At 40.8% G+C, this 16,957-nt stretch overlaps 1 protein-coding gene across 1 annotated transcript in view; it reads left to right on the forward strand.

Annotated features, from left to right (window-relative positions):
• Positions 1 to 10,977, forward strand: part of T265_14877 (hypothetical protein) — a gene marked incomplete at both ends in the record, with an annotated part of 73,512 nt that extends 62,535 nt beyond the window's left edge. The window contains 2 exons of the mRNA XM_009175637.1: positions 5,416 to 5,429; positions 10,771 to 10,977. Of these exons, the coding sequence (XP_009173901.1) occupies positions 5,416 to 5,429; positions 10,771 to 10,977 (221 nt within the window). The remainder of the gene's footprint in view (positions 1 to 5,415; positions 5,430 to 10,770) is intronic.
• Between the last annotated feature and the right edge of the window lie 5,980 nt (positions 10,978 to 16,957).

Here is a 16,957-nt window from a genome sequence, read left to right on the forward strand (position 1 = left end):
CTTACTTCAAGCTTGGGAGGAAAGTAAGTTTATTAAACGGACTAACGCACGCATCGTTTTTGGAGTGAATGTTACACTAATTTGCTGAAAATTCAACAATAGATCCAGTTCATTAACTTAGTGTACAAATGAGTGTACTTCAATTGCATGCTTGCTAACATACTTTAGCTATGAACTCACAATGGGCGGATCAAGTGCAGTTGAAGAATTTTTAACTATCCATCTATTGATCAACTCCAAACTTCCTCTAGGAAAACACGCTGATGTTTCTCAATGGCGATTGGATTATGCTATCTATCTATCTATTTAGCATGCTATCTAGCGATACGCTAGTGGATAAAACTTTCTGGCTGTGATGCGAAACGGTGTGGCTGATGCACGAGAAATAAACAGGATGGAGAATAGTTCTGTTCTCCACGATCTCTCCCAGGACGCACTGAAGCAGTCAATTGAAGTTCACTCAAAGCCAACTGCATACCGCATATCTGGTATGTATTTTTAAGGGCGCTTGTATGATCGGCGTCAATGTGATTACAAAATATCTGGGTAATCCCAACAAGAAATCAAATATTGGATGGGAACCGCAAGTTTTCATTTGGCGTGATTGAAGACACCGCAAAGTGTAGCTGCTGATCGATGTTAAAATCATTTTTGCTATCAGTTCCTATTCAGAGTGTTATTTTGGAATTTTCACCTGAGGTTGCCTTCCGCTGGTCAAGTTACTTAAGTAATCGATTCACCGCCAGTAAGCCTTAGCGCGTTTGTTGCCGATTACGTCAATTCAGAGTCGAAGATTCTATGCATCGCGACAGTTGGCCTCGTGTAAACAGACAACCCATTTGCAGGTGCCCAGTAATCAAACGCTGCTGGCTAGCAGGTCATTCAGCAGTTTTTGCTAAAAGTTCGCAAAACAACTCTATTAGGACTAACGTACGCGGGCACCTGTTGCAATAGTTCCGCCAAATGTGCTTCTTGACTGTGCACATTTTATTCAGTATTCAATATACTTGTTTTCAAGGTGATGTGGAATATCGTAAACGTGAGTTTAACGTAGCATCCTTACGTGTTTATGATAATGCTTCCTGTCAACTTTACCGAACCTTCTACTCAAATGAGTCGCTTACTAAGGTCCTTTGGTGCTGCCTTCATTCCTGTACGTATTCGAAGATGCTGCTTTTATGTAGTGATCATTTACTGATCTCACTAAGCAGTTTTGATACAAACTTGTGCTGCAGTTGTCAATTCATTTGCCAATAAATTTATGAAACTCGCATGCGTACATAAATTTACAAGAGCAGAAAAACTCGTAGTAGTGACCAGACAGCTATTGGCCGTATGGTTTGGCAGACCTTAACAGTTAGTTAATAAGTGTAACGTGTTGGAGTGTCTCAGCACTTTTCAACATGTGCCATGTTTTGGTTTAATAACCAGAAATGCGTAAAGGTAAAAGTGAATTAAAAAATGGCAATTATAGGCTCTATTGTTCAATAAATGACAAAGGAGGCCTTTGATTGCTCAATATTGAAACATGAGTAGGCACATCGAACAGTTGGCAAAACGGCTCTTTTATTTTAACTTCTAAAAAGACTAACATTTTAGGCCAAACTGTTAAGTTTTGGGCATTAAATATTGCAAAAACTGATTTATCCAAACCAAGCGCAGTAGATCCACAGTTTGTTTGGCTAACGGCAAAGATGAACAAGCCAATCAATCTGTACAACTCAGTTTTTAGGATGAGTCATATGTGAAATTTCAGTTGCAAAATTTCCGATTTGCTGATCCGCTTTCTGGTGTGACGCATTTGCAAGGCCTCGTAGTCACCGAAGGTCAAACAAGAAGTTTCGTATTTTTCCATGGAACAGTTGTCTGGTTTTGTAACTGCAAGGTAGAAGAAGATGAACTTATGCGTTATAGTTCGTGCATTACGTAATATTTAAGAACTGAATATACACAAACCGGTAGCCCGCGGAGAAACCACGAATTGGAATGTAAAACTGACAGCATTTTCCGTGTTAAAATAGAGACGTCATTACAGGCATGCTAACGTACTCTGCGGTTTTTCCGATAGAATCTTTGGCATTTTTGTGGTGATTTCGTCCTGTAAATGAAGCCAATCCATGCTAAAAAGCCGATAAGCACTGTACAGCTGTTTCATCCTTATTGGGAATCATCAGCAGTACGCATCTCACGAAACTCCGAAGAGTCACACTGCTGATCAGCCACTCGTGGCCGAACGGTTAAGTGTTCAAACAACTAGCCGGGAGGTCGCGCGTTCGAGATTCTTCGAAGTTTCGTGAGATGCGTACTGCTGATGATTCCCAATAAGGATGAAACAGCTGTACAGTGCTTATCGGCTTTTTAGCATGGATTGGCTTCATTTACAGAACGAAATCTCCACAAAAAGCCCAAATCTCCTCACCCTACCAACAATCTTTGGCATTGTTTATGCTGGTTATCAGCCTTACCCAAACAATGATCAGTGAGATGCGTGCCCAGAAATTTACATTGCTTTGAAGATACTCATTAGGCATTTGGGCATTTCAAGGTAGAAATAAAAAACGATAGAACAAAACTTTTTTTGCGTTGTGTGTGAAATCGGAACAGTGCTTTTGAACATGGTGAAGATTTACCTCCTACAGCAAAAGGCAAACGTGATTACGAATTTCTGAATGAAAAAGTTTGTTTCACGAAAATAATGTAGATGCTAATTTAGAAGCTATAAGACTCGTTTGATGTAGTGCCAGAAATGATCTGCATAGTAATTTAACCCATTAACTTTGCACTGACCTCAAAAATGCTATGCTCGTCTATTCACAGCTTATGAACAATACATGGCAAGTCATTGTGGTAGCAAAATGCTGGTGATTTTAATTATACTGGTCAGTATTATGTGTCGTCTATACATTTACTGATGTCTGTTCGTTTCACAATACTTTATTCACGCAGAAGGCTGTCGAAAACCCATGAAAAATCTTTCGTACAACGCAGGTTAAAGCCGTTTATTGCTGTGCTTGTTCAGTGCAATGATTCAGAAAATAAATGTGTCGGGCGCTAACTCTGGTTCGTTTGTATCGCTGACGCCAGGTTTATCCACTTAAATTAACAACTGTGCAGAATATGTACCATTTGCACTGACAACTAAAGTTATTCCTTTTTTGTCAAGTTTCGCCGCAGTCCGTTTAATGGTTTTCACTTTAGTGAGGCTGTTGCAATAGATTGTGACATAAGCGTATTTGGCAAGCAAGTCTCTAGGTAAGATAACAACCCCTGATTTCCGCATTAGCTGGTAGCCCATAGTGTGCTATGGATGCAGGCAAATCCATAAGCTAATTTACGGAGATCTTGCGCGTGAACAAGTAGGATATTGACACACGACTGTGGGATCCGAGAGAGGCTTTATTTTGCTAACTTGAGCAGCTTCCTCATGTATGTATCAAAAGCCCAATTGTGCAATTTTGCACCTTATTTTGTTTCGTCCTGGGTGTTTTATATCTCATCGAAAAACTCTTTGAGCCCTTTTCCTCTTGAAGATCTCAGATTACAACCAGATTTTATTCAACAAAAGAGGCAAAGTGCGTGCAACCATGGACATGTAGATTTCAGCAATGGGGTTTTGATTGGACCCGGGAATTCGGTTGCCTGATCCAGTGAGGGGCCGAAGTGTACCTGAAAATGGTTGTCATAGAACGGGTATTGTAAAAATTCGGTAGCAAGTTGTATCCATAATACGTGCTATGAGAAAAGGATGAACCAGGCTGGATTCTAGACGGTTTAACTTATTCACTGTCGCGCACCTCTAGGGATGGTTCTCCGGTTTGCGAATCACTGGAAGTTCATCATCGCGGACGTAAACTATAGAACTTAGTAAACTCGCTTGTGATCCAGCCAACAATGAATCAGAACCGGACAGGCTGATGAAAAGCTGCTAGCTATATACTGAGGAATATTGGCGTGGCTTCCTAGATGGACCAATGAAAAGACCATTTGACCGATTGTGCTTTGAAAAACAAATTGGTTTTCAGTGTATAAATTTCCAAAACTCATTTCACGTTAAATGAAGGGCGCAGATATGACAACCAAAAATTAACCGTGCGCGGTGTCTTCGAGTAACAGACGTAATCTTTTACCTTGCTGTAACCTTCTATATGTACCCCAATCCTTGGCATTTAGAGACTCAAGGTGTATATATAAGCAAGTCAGAACCACATAAAGAACTTGGGTGACATAGACAATTCGCCTGTGCGAACAAGCGCAGTCCTTGTATTGCATTTTGACTTCTTCCATGCACACTCTCAGTAGGTCCTTCTCGTCTTTTGAGTGGGGCGCATTGAACTCTGGGATGACACAAATATGCCTAAAAGGCAACTCTCAAATTATCCTGGTCTGGAGATGCAGTTGCTTTGTAACTTCGTTTGTTTTCGTGACAGAGGATGATCAACCTCCGCCAACACACCTTGCATATAGTCCTCATAAAAAAATCAGCACTCGTTCACATAGCGCAGGATATACATATATTGATATGGCACGCAATATTGGGTTGTGTTCTTCCTTCAGCAACACAGTGTCAATCGAGGTCGTTGGGCGAGGGGATTTCAGGAAAAACACCCGTGAAACAAGCCCAGAGCTGTCTGACAATTCTCCTCTGCGTTACTTGATGGAATGGCCACTAATATGTTTAGCCGTTTTGAGTCAAGCTTCGCGGCAAACGATAGGCATGTCACATAATTCTTTGATAATTTGGAATTGACAACAAACTTCCCAGGCACGCGAATTGTTCCCTCGGACTGCAGCGAGAACGTTCTAATGACGTCCACTGCTGGGGAAGAAGCAAACATAGAATGCGGTTTAACTAATCACCAGAAGGTCTAGTGAAACCATGTATGACAGAAACAGCCACGACCTAATCATACCACGTTAGGTAGACTGCACAGACTTAGAGTGGCTGTTTGCCTTTACCAACATGCCACCAAACATAAACGGAATGTTTTGAAGCCGCCCTATTTACATGCTTGGGTATGGTTGCCTTGCATGAGCTACCCACTTTTGAGTTGGCAAACATATAAATTTGAGGGTATGCAAATGCAAGTATTGGTCGTCACCTGGTTTCCAGATGCTATCGGTGTTCTCAAATATACTGCGCATCTTAAGGACTGGATCAACCAAAAAGTACATTTGTTCTACCCCCCCCCCAAAAAAAAAATAAATAGGTTCGTTTTCTGATAGCTTATCATCACTAATATGTTAAGCACTATGATTATGTCCTGCTACGTTGACGCTATACCGATCTATTGGACAAACTGAGAGCAAAAAACACCGCAGTTCCGTAGAAGGTCTTGAAAGGAGCCGGACCGCATGAAATATGGATTCATCGACATGAAGTGAAAAATGTAGCCGCATGTGTTTTTTTTCTTGCAGATGCAACGATGAATGTAAGTTCAAAGCAGGAATCAACCAACAAACTACTAGGATTGGTTGTTTCCTTTCCTGATTTTTAACTGAGTTGCAGCTAATCGGGCTATTCGACAAGCCGCAGTCGGTCTAGTCAGCCATTATGATTTGAATGTTATTTGCTTCAAAGTGTCTCCGTAAGATATGCGTTATTCATGCGAATTAGGACCAATATTCCCAAGGCAATTGTCGTTCACGCTGAGACGTAAGCAGAACAATGCTTGGCAAAATTGGGCACCTCACACGAACACAGCTTTGTGCTGTTGTGGCGTAAGTCCCAAGGCACAGGAAGGAAGAATTATTGTGTCGGTGTAGGAAAACAAAATTGCAGTGGATTTAAATGTCTGACCAGTAGTACCGGCGGAATTATTTAGTGAATTTCATTGTGCTAAACGACAGACTCACATAAGCCAGAGCTTCGAACAACAATTAGCACATTACAATGCAAAACATTTCTTGCAGAAACAGGGATAGATCATGGAGAATAAAAATAACGATCTGAAGAATATGGTTTGAAATATAGTCAAAGCGTCAAACAATACTTGCTTTTAAGCACAGGAACGTTTTTTATGACGTGCTAGGTAGCCTTCATTTTCCCCTCACCTTTCTACAGTTGCATGCAATCTTCAAGTTTTGAACGGTCTGACCTTGCTTCAGCTTGATATGTTCCACAAAAATGGAAAATATGATCAGATGTATTTCCCTGCCGGCGATATCCACTTCATTTTGTTCATTCCGGTTTAGACCTGACGGTGTCTACGTCGGATAATGTTGAGAGAGACTGTTGAGAGACCGTAATTTTTCCGCGTAATCCCTAATAGCCACAAATCCCACTAGTCGTGATTTAATTCTGAATGTAACATTATGACCACGCTTGACAGCATTCCTGTTGCATCTCACTAAATGGTCATGCAACTCTGTGCCGGTTCTTGGCCTCCTGCTTTACCTACCAAAGTTTATCAAACGGCGCGATAGTTTCAGTAAGCCACCTATGGAGACCGGATACAAAAATGGGACACAAAGGGATTCCCTTACTAAGCTCAGATTGAAGCACTTGCATTTTCCGACTGACCACCGAAAAACGTGATGAAATCGTCATAATCTTTTTTGACGAGCTCGAGGCATTCGTGACGGATATTTAGCAGTATTGTATGACTTCCGAATATTTGGGACAGTGTTCAAACTGCTCCATAAACGCTGAGGTTGCGGGACAATTTAGAGACGAAGTATGTTTATAGTTCATGCTTTAGTGTACCAAGTGTCCGCAGCAACAGTCTGGCTGTCCACTCGTCATCAAAATTAGAAAAAGCAGTTTTTAACGTTTTCGCTTAAACCGGGAGCCAAAAACATGACCAGAACGCGGGTCGAATGGGAACTTTGTGATTGAGGCCGCAACTGCATCGCTTGAGGAAAGAGTAGATTCACTAGTCTTGGCTGGTGTTGGATGTGCAGTATGTAAGTCAGTGATTCAGTAAGCTTCAGCTGCGCATTGTTAAACGGCTTTTGTCGCAGCCGTAATTGTTACTAGAGCAACCGACTTCGATTGACAACATGGGTTCCATTTCACCAATTGTAAAATCGCTATTTCCTTCAGTTTACCTTTCGGCCTTAACCTCCCAGTGTACCCGTCAAAAGAACCACCAGTTATGCGCAATTTATATTGATGCCTAAAACGAAGTTAAGTACTTTTGTACATGGCGTCGTATGTGCAGAGTACGCCCTGACAGTCTTGCAAAAATTCAGACTTCTTCTGGATGCTCTATTGGCAACCGGCATTCAACCAATATTGGGTCACGATTGGCTGCTTCTGACACATAGGAGATCACCTTGATGGCGGACAGACAAGAGGCCCGAACTTTTGGCTAATCTTGTGCGGGATGGGCTTCTCTGCCATGGCAGTGCCTAAATGCAAGCAGCAAAGCGGCATCCGTGTGGAATTTCACCTAACAATTTACCCCACCATTTGGAAATGAACGTTATTATTATTGTAAATCCATGACCTTACTTAGATTTTCAGTACTGGAGCTTCACTTTCTTTCAATCCGATAACCCTTATGAACAAAACAAAAGTTCGGTATATTTTGATCTACCTTGTGAGTGCGAACTATTTTAAAATTTACAGTAAAAATACCCGATCTATTAAAAGACTGCTCCCTAAGTAAGTTGGTATTCAGCACGGACAAAGGGCTGGAGTGTTTGACATTGATGAGGCCAGAGGACTGTGGCCTTAGGTTCTCCCATTATTTGAAGCCTTAAATCGAGAACAACAAAAGATTCACAATGCACAACAGGCTTTGGTGGGGGCCTTTTAGCAAGCACATTTGAATGCGACCTTCAAAATCGTTTTTACTCAAGCCGAGACCCAGAAAGTAATCCCCATGAGATTTATCCACACAAGAATCGGTGGTCAAAAACTTGTCTTCCCCAGCGGCGTCCTTAGGAATGTTAAATCTGCAGTTTTTTTTTCAAAATTTATGATAAGCTATGCCAATCAGTTTTTCGCTCACTAATCAGGTTAACCGACACATACGGCATGTAGGTGTTTAAGGTCCAATTACTGGACAAAGGTATGCAGTTTATGCTGTTTAAAATTTTATGGGACATTTATGCAAAAAATATTGCCAATTACAACATAAACCTGATAATTAGGGTAAGAGGACGGATCGGTGACAAAAATGCATCACATTTCAAATCGGTTATAATGATTGAGGCAACTGGAGTTTGGAACCCCTGAGCTCCAAATTCAACCGTGTCTGAAATTTTTCGAAGTGGAGTCTTTTCGGCACAGACTCAGATATATATATATATATAAATTGATTGCCAGAACATACAGTGCAGATTCTTTTCCATTTTCATGGCTTGCAGCTTCAGGCAATTAGGAAGCTTCAAATTTGTAAGCACATATAACAGAGCGAGATGAAACGATAAAATCTCAGGGAGGCAGTTCACTACTCAAGCTAACAAACTGCCACTTTTACGTCTGTCGGACAGCGGTATGCATATCTGTCTGATAGCTTAACAAAGAGACAAAAGTTTTTTGCGCATACAAATGACTGCAGCAATTCAGAACACCAGATTTCAAATTGCTTAGACTGAATTGTCCTCAATATTAACATCAATTCTGGTTGATGCTCAAGCTAATATTCCATCACACAATTTACTAAAATTGTCATGGTATGTTGAAGTCAGACAGCTGTGATATCCAACCCGTCAGCTTTGCCATACAGAGGTTTTCCGGGATGAAATCACCATGTATGTTGTAGAGCGGTCGTACATACCTTCATGGCGGTGCCGCTCACAATAAATGCTTAAAACGTGGACATAAAGTGTTTCCTGAAGTCTAAAATTGTTGATAGTAGAGCAGTTTTTGATAATCTTCGTGACTGTTTCTTAATTTGCATGCATTGCGAACAGTATGTTCCTTCGCTTGGGGTTTAATAAAACTCGAAGTGAACTGCCGGCATGGTGGAGTTTTGCAGAGCATTCTACCCTCAAGTATTCAGATGAACTCACAATCATTAAAAAATACAAATGTACTGCGCATCTTCTCTGAAGGCGAAAAGTAATGAAAGTTCCGTGTCCACACGTGCTGTTTTTTATATAAAAGTACCATGAAAACGGCTGTGAAATTGATATACTTAGGTCAAAAATCGGCCCCTTGAACGCGATTATGTGCAGTGTTAACCATTACATAAGGCTACTGGGGTTTGAGGAGAAAAATACCCTAATTTCCTAAAACAACACAAAAAACCGGATCATTTTAAGGGTCATTTAAGGACACATTTAAATGATCACGTTTGACCAGGTAAAATATTTTTACACAATTTTCATTTAATCAGTACGTCCGATGTGCCGCACAGTGTCTCGGTACTTTGCATTTATTGACTGACGGGCTTCTCGCAACAGTGGCAGAATGCTCAGACATGATCGATATGTTGGAATTTTGCACACCCCAAAACCACCTTAAATATCTGTGTATGCTCCAAAATATCCATCAACCGTCTAACTTCCCCAGAATCCCAACCGTGTCAACGTTCACAAGGCGGACATTTCGTGCTCTGTGCGACATTAAATATTGGATGACAAATATATTTTTCGAAATTTTAAGTGTTTATTGCAGCTTTTCTCGTAGCTCACGGTGCGTTGAGTGCTGTCGTACATAGGACTTCTTACCAGTGCTCTGATGGAAGGTGGTAATATACTATTTATTTGACGTAATCTCCACGAGCTCTGTAGGGTTAACTTGGCAAAATTCAAGCACGGCGAGCATTACTTTCCTTTCATTTCCAGCTGTTGTTTTCACCATGACGTTTGGCTCCGAAAGCAACGTCCGCATTACAGGGTTCTTGCGTTCGCTGTTGCCACGAGGTGCGGGCGATGTAGAATCTGTGACCATCATATGCACGGGCAATCTACTGGTTCCATTGGAGTTTCGTAAGATACATGACAGAACAAGGGCTACCGTTTCTAAGAACTTGAGATAATTTATCCTTCCTGATTAGCCTACACAATACGTTTCTAATGGACGACATCCAGGCAGCCAATTGTTTCATCACTTACGTGAGGCTGATTATCACTGTGGATAACGTACACAAAGAAGGTATAGATAGAAAGTGTCCCACGTAAACCCACATTAAGTGTTTATGCTGCTAAACGTTGGCTGACTCTTCGGGTGACCACTTCTATAGTGGAAGTTCCACTCATTATGACAATTTATTTTGTTTGGCTGAGCTACAGATGGTCACAGTAACAGGTGAAATTATATTCATACTTCTAGCATTGTCATTCACTCGCACTGGCATCCACTTGATAATGATTAAACAACTAACGGCCGTACATACGCTACAAGTGCCGATGAAGTAATTCCAACACTAACGGATCGGTTCGGTGCCCAGTATATGTTCGCGCACTGACACAAAATGTCTACCCTAAAGATCGCTGCCTCTTTCTCCGAACATTGCATGCGCAGAAATCTAGCCAGGCAGCTGAAATATTGGTAACACGTTAAGGTTCTGCATCTTACAATTAGGCGTGCAGTATTTTTTCCAACTGAAACCACAAGATACTGGACAAGGCAATTGTTTTAGTAACGGCAAAAATACTTGTACTTCAACGACGATCCGGTGGCTCGCTGTTTGTACGTGATAGGTTTCAGATTTTAAACGAAGACTGAATGATGCAGGGTCAAAAGAAGAAACCATACGCTCATGATAACCAGCTCATAACCAATGGAGTGGCTGGCTGAAGATATCGTACTTAGTGAAAAGTGCTGAGGAGGTGCGCAGGAGTCAATGTTAATTTTTGAAACATTATTTTTGCCAGTGCGTTGAGGAATTCACGGAATTCATTCTCACGTCATTCTATTCTGCTCAACGATCCTCTTGTGTTGCCGCAATCAGTCTGCTGAATCCAAAACAAATTAATTGTTTTGACATTGCGTGTTCTCTGGAAGGTGGTGATCATGGTCCATTAGATACGTCCGCAAATATTTCCATCCAGCGTTTGGACGGTGGACAGAATGCCTTTGTCAAGTATGCTGGATACTGCTGTGCTGACAGAAATCAGAAAATATTTCTTGATATATACACTATTTTGGTCTCAGGGCAACATCCCTGAAACTAGAAATTGGTGAATTTACTAGTTCCTGAATTTCAAGAGCAAGATATGTGCAAGCTCGTAGCATGGTCAAAATAAACCTATTTTGAAAATATATGTATGGAGTAAAACAGGTAAAACGAACGCCTTCCTAACAGCCTGAGATTCAGCTTTGGTTAGTAAAGAGGGCTTTAGCGTGTTTGTTACCAACTTTTTAATAAATTGTGGGCAATTACGTTGGAAAGAATCATGTGATCAGCGAGCTTATGCATAGCACGCGACTCCAGTTTGGTATTGTGTAACTACGCTATCAGGATCCAAAGTTGAGTTTGTACACAAAAATTCTGCAATCTGTTAGGGATACTGGTATCATTGTAGCACAGTGCTGAGCCCACTAAAATACTGGGCATATTTCAATTTTGCCTCACAACCGTCCGACGAAACATCGGGGCCATCTATGTGGGAGGTCGGTTACTACAGGCATTTTAATTACACCTTCACCATCGTAATGGCAGCACATGTCATCGGCTATTTGGCTATAAAATGCCGTTTGGCGTTGGAATGCATCCTAAGACTGGCCTCGAGTTTAGCACAATACCCACGATTACCGTGACAGCCGTGACCCGTCCTCAACATGAGAGTAGTTTGTAGTGTTTGCGAGCAGAATCCAAGGGGATATCGGTAAAGGCAACCTTTCATATTTGGTTGAGTACAAGAAGGTTAAAATTTGAAAAATGGCTGACGCAAAGTTGTTCAAAAAACGGATCTTGGAAGGTCACATTACAGCATAATTTTGGAGAATGCATACTGAGCAAGGTGGTCAGTAGTGAAAAAACAGACTTTTACATTAAATCCTGCTAAGAGTGTGTGATTAGCACTTTGCCTAAATCTGTGTCACACTAAAATGCATTAGTTTATGAATAATAGAAATCTTATCGTAACTCCTACGTGACGCGATATTAACTCCGAATGTAGCAAATGCTAACCTGGAATGCTGGATCTCTATATAAAGCTAAATACGGCAACCCTCCCAAGGATCTTTGCAGTTTGCCTGCTGGAAATGCTGAGTTCAAGAAGAAAACAGAAGTTTTTTGTTATTTCACCGAACACAGGTGCCAATAGTTACTTGACCAGTATGCATCGGGAGGCTTAGTTTCGATGCAGTAAGGGCACGTTGTATTGCATGAGCACTCATAGACGCAAGTGGTGCTGTTGAATTAATGCAATGTTCATCAAAGAACGAAATTTTCTGACCTTTTTTCAATTAGTCGTTTGCTTCCAATTTTTCAGCAATTTGGGTAAAATTGAGGGCCGTCCCGCATTTGAACAAAGATGGAATTTCTGTTGTTAACGGTTTACTGTGTTACGTTTAGTTGGAGTAACGCAATAGTCTGAGTCACGCTTAGTTACTTTGACAGAAGGGTAGCGAACGTTAGACAAAAGTATGTGCTCCTCGGAGATTTTACATGGCTTCTTCGGCAATTCTACCAAGTAATAATTACACGAATTGGGCTTTTCATGCACTGGCATTGTTTTGACAAATGTCTTTCCAATGTATTTACGTCTGAAAGTGTGAACTATGACGGAAAATAATTTTTAGATGTTTTCATCATGTTCAGATAAACTTTAAAGTACGTGCTGATCCGCTACTCTGAGCCACCACCGACGCTATTTTGAATTCGCCGAATTGGCCGTCCAAATCCCCAATATCAACTCCCAAAACACCATACAAATTTTTTGTAAAAGCGTCAAGATATCAAATACTGTCTTGATTTAGTCTTTGAGTTGTACAAAAAACTGTTTCCATGGAGGCGTTTAATGCGGCCTGATGTCGAAGCATCGCGCCGTTAGGCACTTTTAGGCAGCTCACCAAAAATCTTGTAATGACACTCACAGTTCTTACATGTTCAACTGGAAAACATCTATGATCTTCGCCAACTACCAATTCATACCTATATTGCTTGAACTGACACTCAAAGGTTCTGCTTTTGAAAAGTTTTTCGCAGTTTCATTCAATAGTAGCTTATCTATCATTACTATAGATTTTATTCGTTACCCATGGAAATCATACCGAAGCATACAGGACGGATGCAAAGCGTGGTACCAGTTTAGATGGTCTCACTGGTCTTTGTGGGGACGCTCGTACAATAGTAACAAATTTGGTGAATAAAACGAAGCATGTTCCTTCATAATCACTTAAGCTAGCACGGCAAAACAGTGAAACATAAGTGGATTCCTTATGATGAAATTCTGATTATTACGATAGGTAACCGTTCCACATATTCGAGACAGAAATATTCCGTATGCAGTGTTGGTTCCGAATAATGAAATACCTCGATGATTATCTCATTGGCTGTTGTTCAGTGAGTGCCGCCTTCTTGGGGCACCACATAGGCCATCATTCTAATCAGTTGGACAATCAGAAGGACAACGAAAACCTCATAACCTCAAGTTTTTTTTATATTATTGTTTGGTAGGCACATTACGAGGCGATATGTCTGAAGCACCACTGCTGAGAGAAAGTACAGCTTAGCTGACGATAACTACAAGAGACTCACAAATCTCTGGAATGAACATCATGAGTCTTAATTGGGAGAATCGCATTCTCTGAGCAATTCGAAGCAATGATACTGCGGGTTGAATCAAACGGCAGTTCTGTCTGTGATGGACAACGAACCAAAACATTTCTTGTATCACGAAGTAGAAGAAAATGGGGAATGTAAAAACAGTTCCAGCAGAAAATTCAAATCTGGCCGTAACAGAGAAGTTCTGAGCCTAAATGCAACCATCTCCAAACACGACATTTCAGTATTCAAGATAACCATTTCAGCGACCTTGGATATCACTAAAGACTGATCCGCTGAAACAATGTCGGTAACGATATAGAACCTGTTCCACGCATCTACTTCCCCAGGTCATTTTGCAGAACCTAACTGTGGATCACCCGCTGATTAACGCTGGTGACATTGCAAGCTATACGGTACGCAATTGGGGATTAAATAAGGTCATGAAATTGAGCAATGAATATACATACTACCCTAAAAGCAACTGACAACCGACACCCATTTGTAATGTTTTGGTAGGTCACCGAACGGATCGTAAATTGCATTTTATTTTTGAGCTCAAAAGACTATTCAGTCCTAAACCCTTGATTTGCTTAAGAGACTGCAAAAACAACTGTATGACGAACGAGTCCGATGCGACTTTTGACAGCACCAAAATATGTATGCTAATTACAGATATTGGAGCAATATTCACTTATATTTGAATTCACAAACAAAATCTGTCCTGTCCATCCAACAATTGGAACGATTTTGTTTCTCGTTGGCCGGAAGTCCTAAACCCTTGATTTGCTTAAGAGACTGCAAAAACAACTGTATGACGAACGAGTCCGATGCGACTTTTGACAGCACCAAAATATGTATGCTAATTACAGATATTGGAGCAATATTCACTTATATTTGAATTCACAAACAGAACAAAATCTGTCCATCCAACAATTGGAACGATTTTGTTTCTCGTTGGCCGGAACGAACCCTTTACTCTTTACTGGAATGTGTTTTTCACCTGGAACTCTGTTTAACTTGAACTTGAAAATGGAAAGAGCTAGATACAGGCTGTCCAAAAACTATAGTGTTAGGGTTATGTTTCCTGATAGTCACGCATGGGTATTGACAGTGCCCAGTAAACGGAATTCCGACCGTATCTGGAGCTCGCAGCCAAATTAACCCCAACAATGAAACTCGTCTTTGCGGTTTTTCACGACGATTTAGAAAGTCCACGGACCCCTGAACTAATGTTCCTTGGATTCAGATGACGTCCGTTTTTGGCCATTGTTTGTTTACCATGCTCGTCAGATAAAAATGCAGGAAAGGTTTTTTTGACATGCGTTTATGGTGACTTTTTGAATCACAAATAATACCAAACATCCTTCGGTAACCGATATATACAAACTGGAGTGGAAATGCCATTTTTGTGCATCATTACAGGCTTAACGCCTATGGTGGGGCTGTCGATAACAACAATGGCACAAGAATCCAATGAGTTTGCTGGAGTTCCACTGCCATGTAAATCGAATTGATTCGAAAACTCTAAATATATTTGGGATGATTTGCATACTCTTATCAAAATGTAACTCTGGGCAAATCTACCGAAGCCACTGGAAGGCGGATATTGTGTAACACATCATGCCCTGTTGCTCAGCAATATACTTGTTCGTAACTCCAGGTTATTTTAGTGAAGCTACCATTGGAAGAGAAATCTCGGAGGGTAAACACAGGAAAACCGTTAAGTGCACACATATTACCTTGTAACTAGAAGAGGCAAAGTAACAACTTTCAAATGAGGAAGTGTCCGGCTCTGGTCTGGAGCCCTTACTCAGAATGAGTTGGAACAGTAAATGGGTGTGAATGTGCTGCGACTGATCCGCCATACGAGCGTAAATAAGTGAACCAAATTTCACAGTCATTGAAAACATGCCGCGCAATCCACGCTGGAATCTATTTGGCTTCAATGGTCTCAAAAGCAAACCTGACTCAAACGCTTCATAGGTAGTTGCTTGATAAAGGGCGCTTCTTAAGCTACAATGAGAAGCAACATGCTCCAAAGTGCCCATTTACTTATTTGCTCAAAGAAGGAACGTGCTAGAAAAACTGACATTTCCATTCAGCAGTCCACCAAATAAATTGAATTTCACTTTTTTATTTGACAGAACATCACACTTTTTACGAAGTATGAGATGTAGAGAGAAAACACTTCGGTAGAGCCAGTGATTAGTCAAATATTCCGACGTTTTAAAACGCGTGGGTAGAATTATTACTATTCAGACAGCATACATGTCACCAAAACCATCAATAAGCACCACAGTTAAAATGAACAGGAGTTATGTGCTGAAATAGAAAAACTTAATCAATATGGGGCCTTGACAAAATTTTAAAATAAAGTCACCCATACTGAGACCACAACAACGCTTTCAACTCAGTCGAGTTGACTTACGTCAAACTCGCCCCAGTCTACCTGGTAGCGTTTGGAGCATGTGAAACGACACTCATTTCAAGAGATTTGACTCTCGATTGAAGTTTCAAAGTATCTTGCAAGACATCAAGTGACGTTATTCTGTCGTGTGCAAACGCCGCAATGAGAATGAGGGCGCATCTAGTTTATATAGTGCACCCAAATGCAGGAATGGGCTTTACTTTGTTTGTAACATGTCTGGTTGAACGCACGTTACAGTCTTTTGTTTACTCCGGCTGTCGTTCACTGACACAGACACTGTTACGGGATTAGGGTCGCAAGAATGACAGTAAATATGTAACTCCAAATTTTTCAGATGAGTACATACAACAGCTACAATTTTCGTCTTACGAGTTATATGCTACCCATAAACTATGCAGTATTAAATTATATTAGCATCGGAAAATGTCACGGAAGCAACTGCGCGAAAACGCTCAACATAATTGACATCATTATTCGGTAGTTTTTTAAAACTACCGGATCCTCATCGTGAGGTCTGTTAGTTCTGCAAGCTTTGCTTTCCATTTGTGATCTCTTGACACACTAGGCTTTCAAAAGAGAAATCATACGAACTGATAAATAGATGGGAAGCTCTTCAAGGGCGCATAACAAGTAATCGCAGTTTTGTGCAATACAATCAGTAATCCAGGGAGCATGGCCAACTGCAGTGTTAGGTGATCAATAATTCAATATTTATTGACCATTTATACTAGTGTGGCACGCCATCAGCTGTGGCACTGTGACTATAAATATGAATATGTCAAGCTATCTGTTAAAACTAACAAGCATGGGATTCAAGGGGACACTGGTCGCCTCAGTTTTGGTTGCTATTCATGCGCTAGTCGATGGACAAATCCGTAAGCAAATAAGTATGAATTAATTTTGTAACTGATATATTTCT

The sequence above is a fragment of the Opisthorchis viverrini genome (genome assembly GCF_000715545.1).
Source record: "Opisthorchis viverrini unplaced genomic scaffold opera_v5_285, whole genome shotgun sequence".
NCBI lineage: Eukaryota > Metazoa > Platyhelminthes > Trematoda > Opisthorchiida > Opisthorchiidae > Opisthorchis > Opisthorchis viverrini.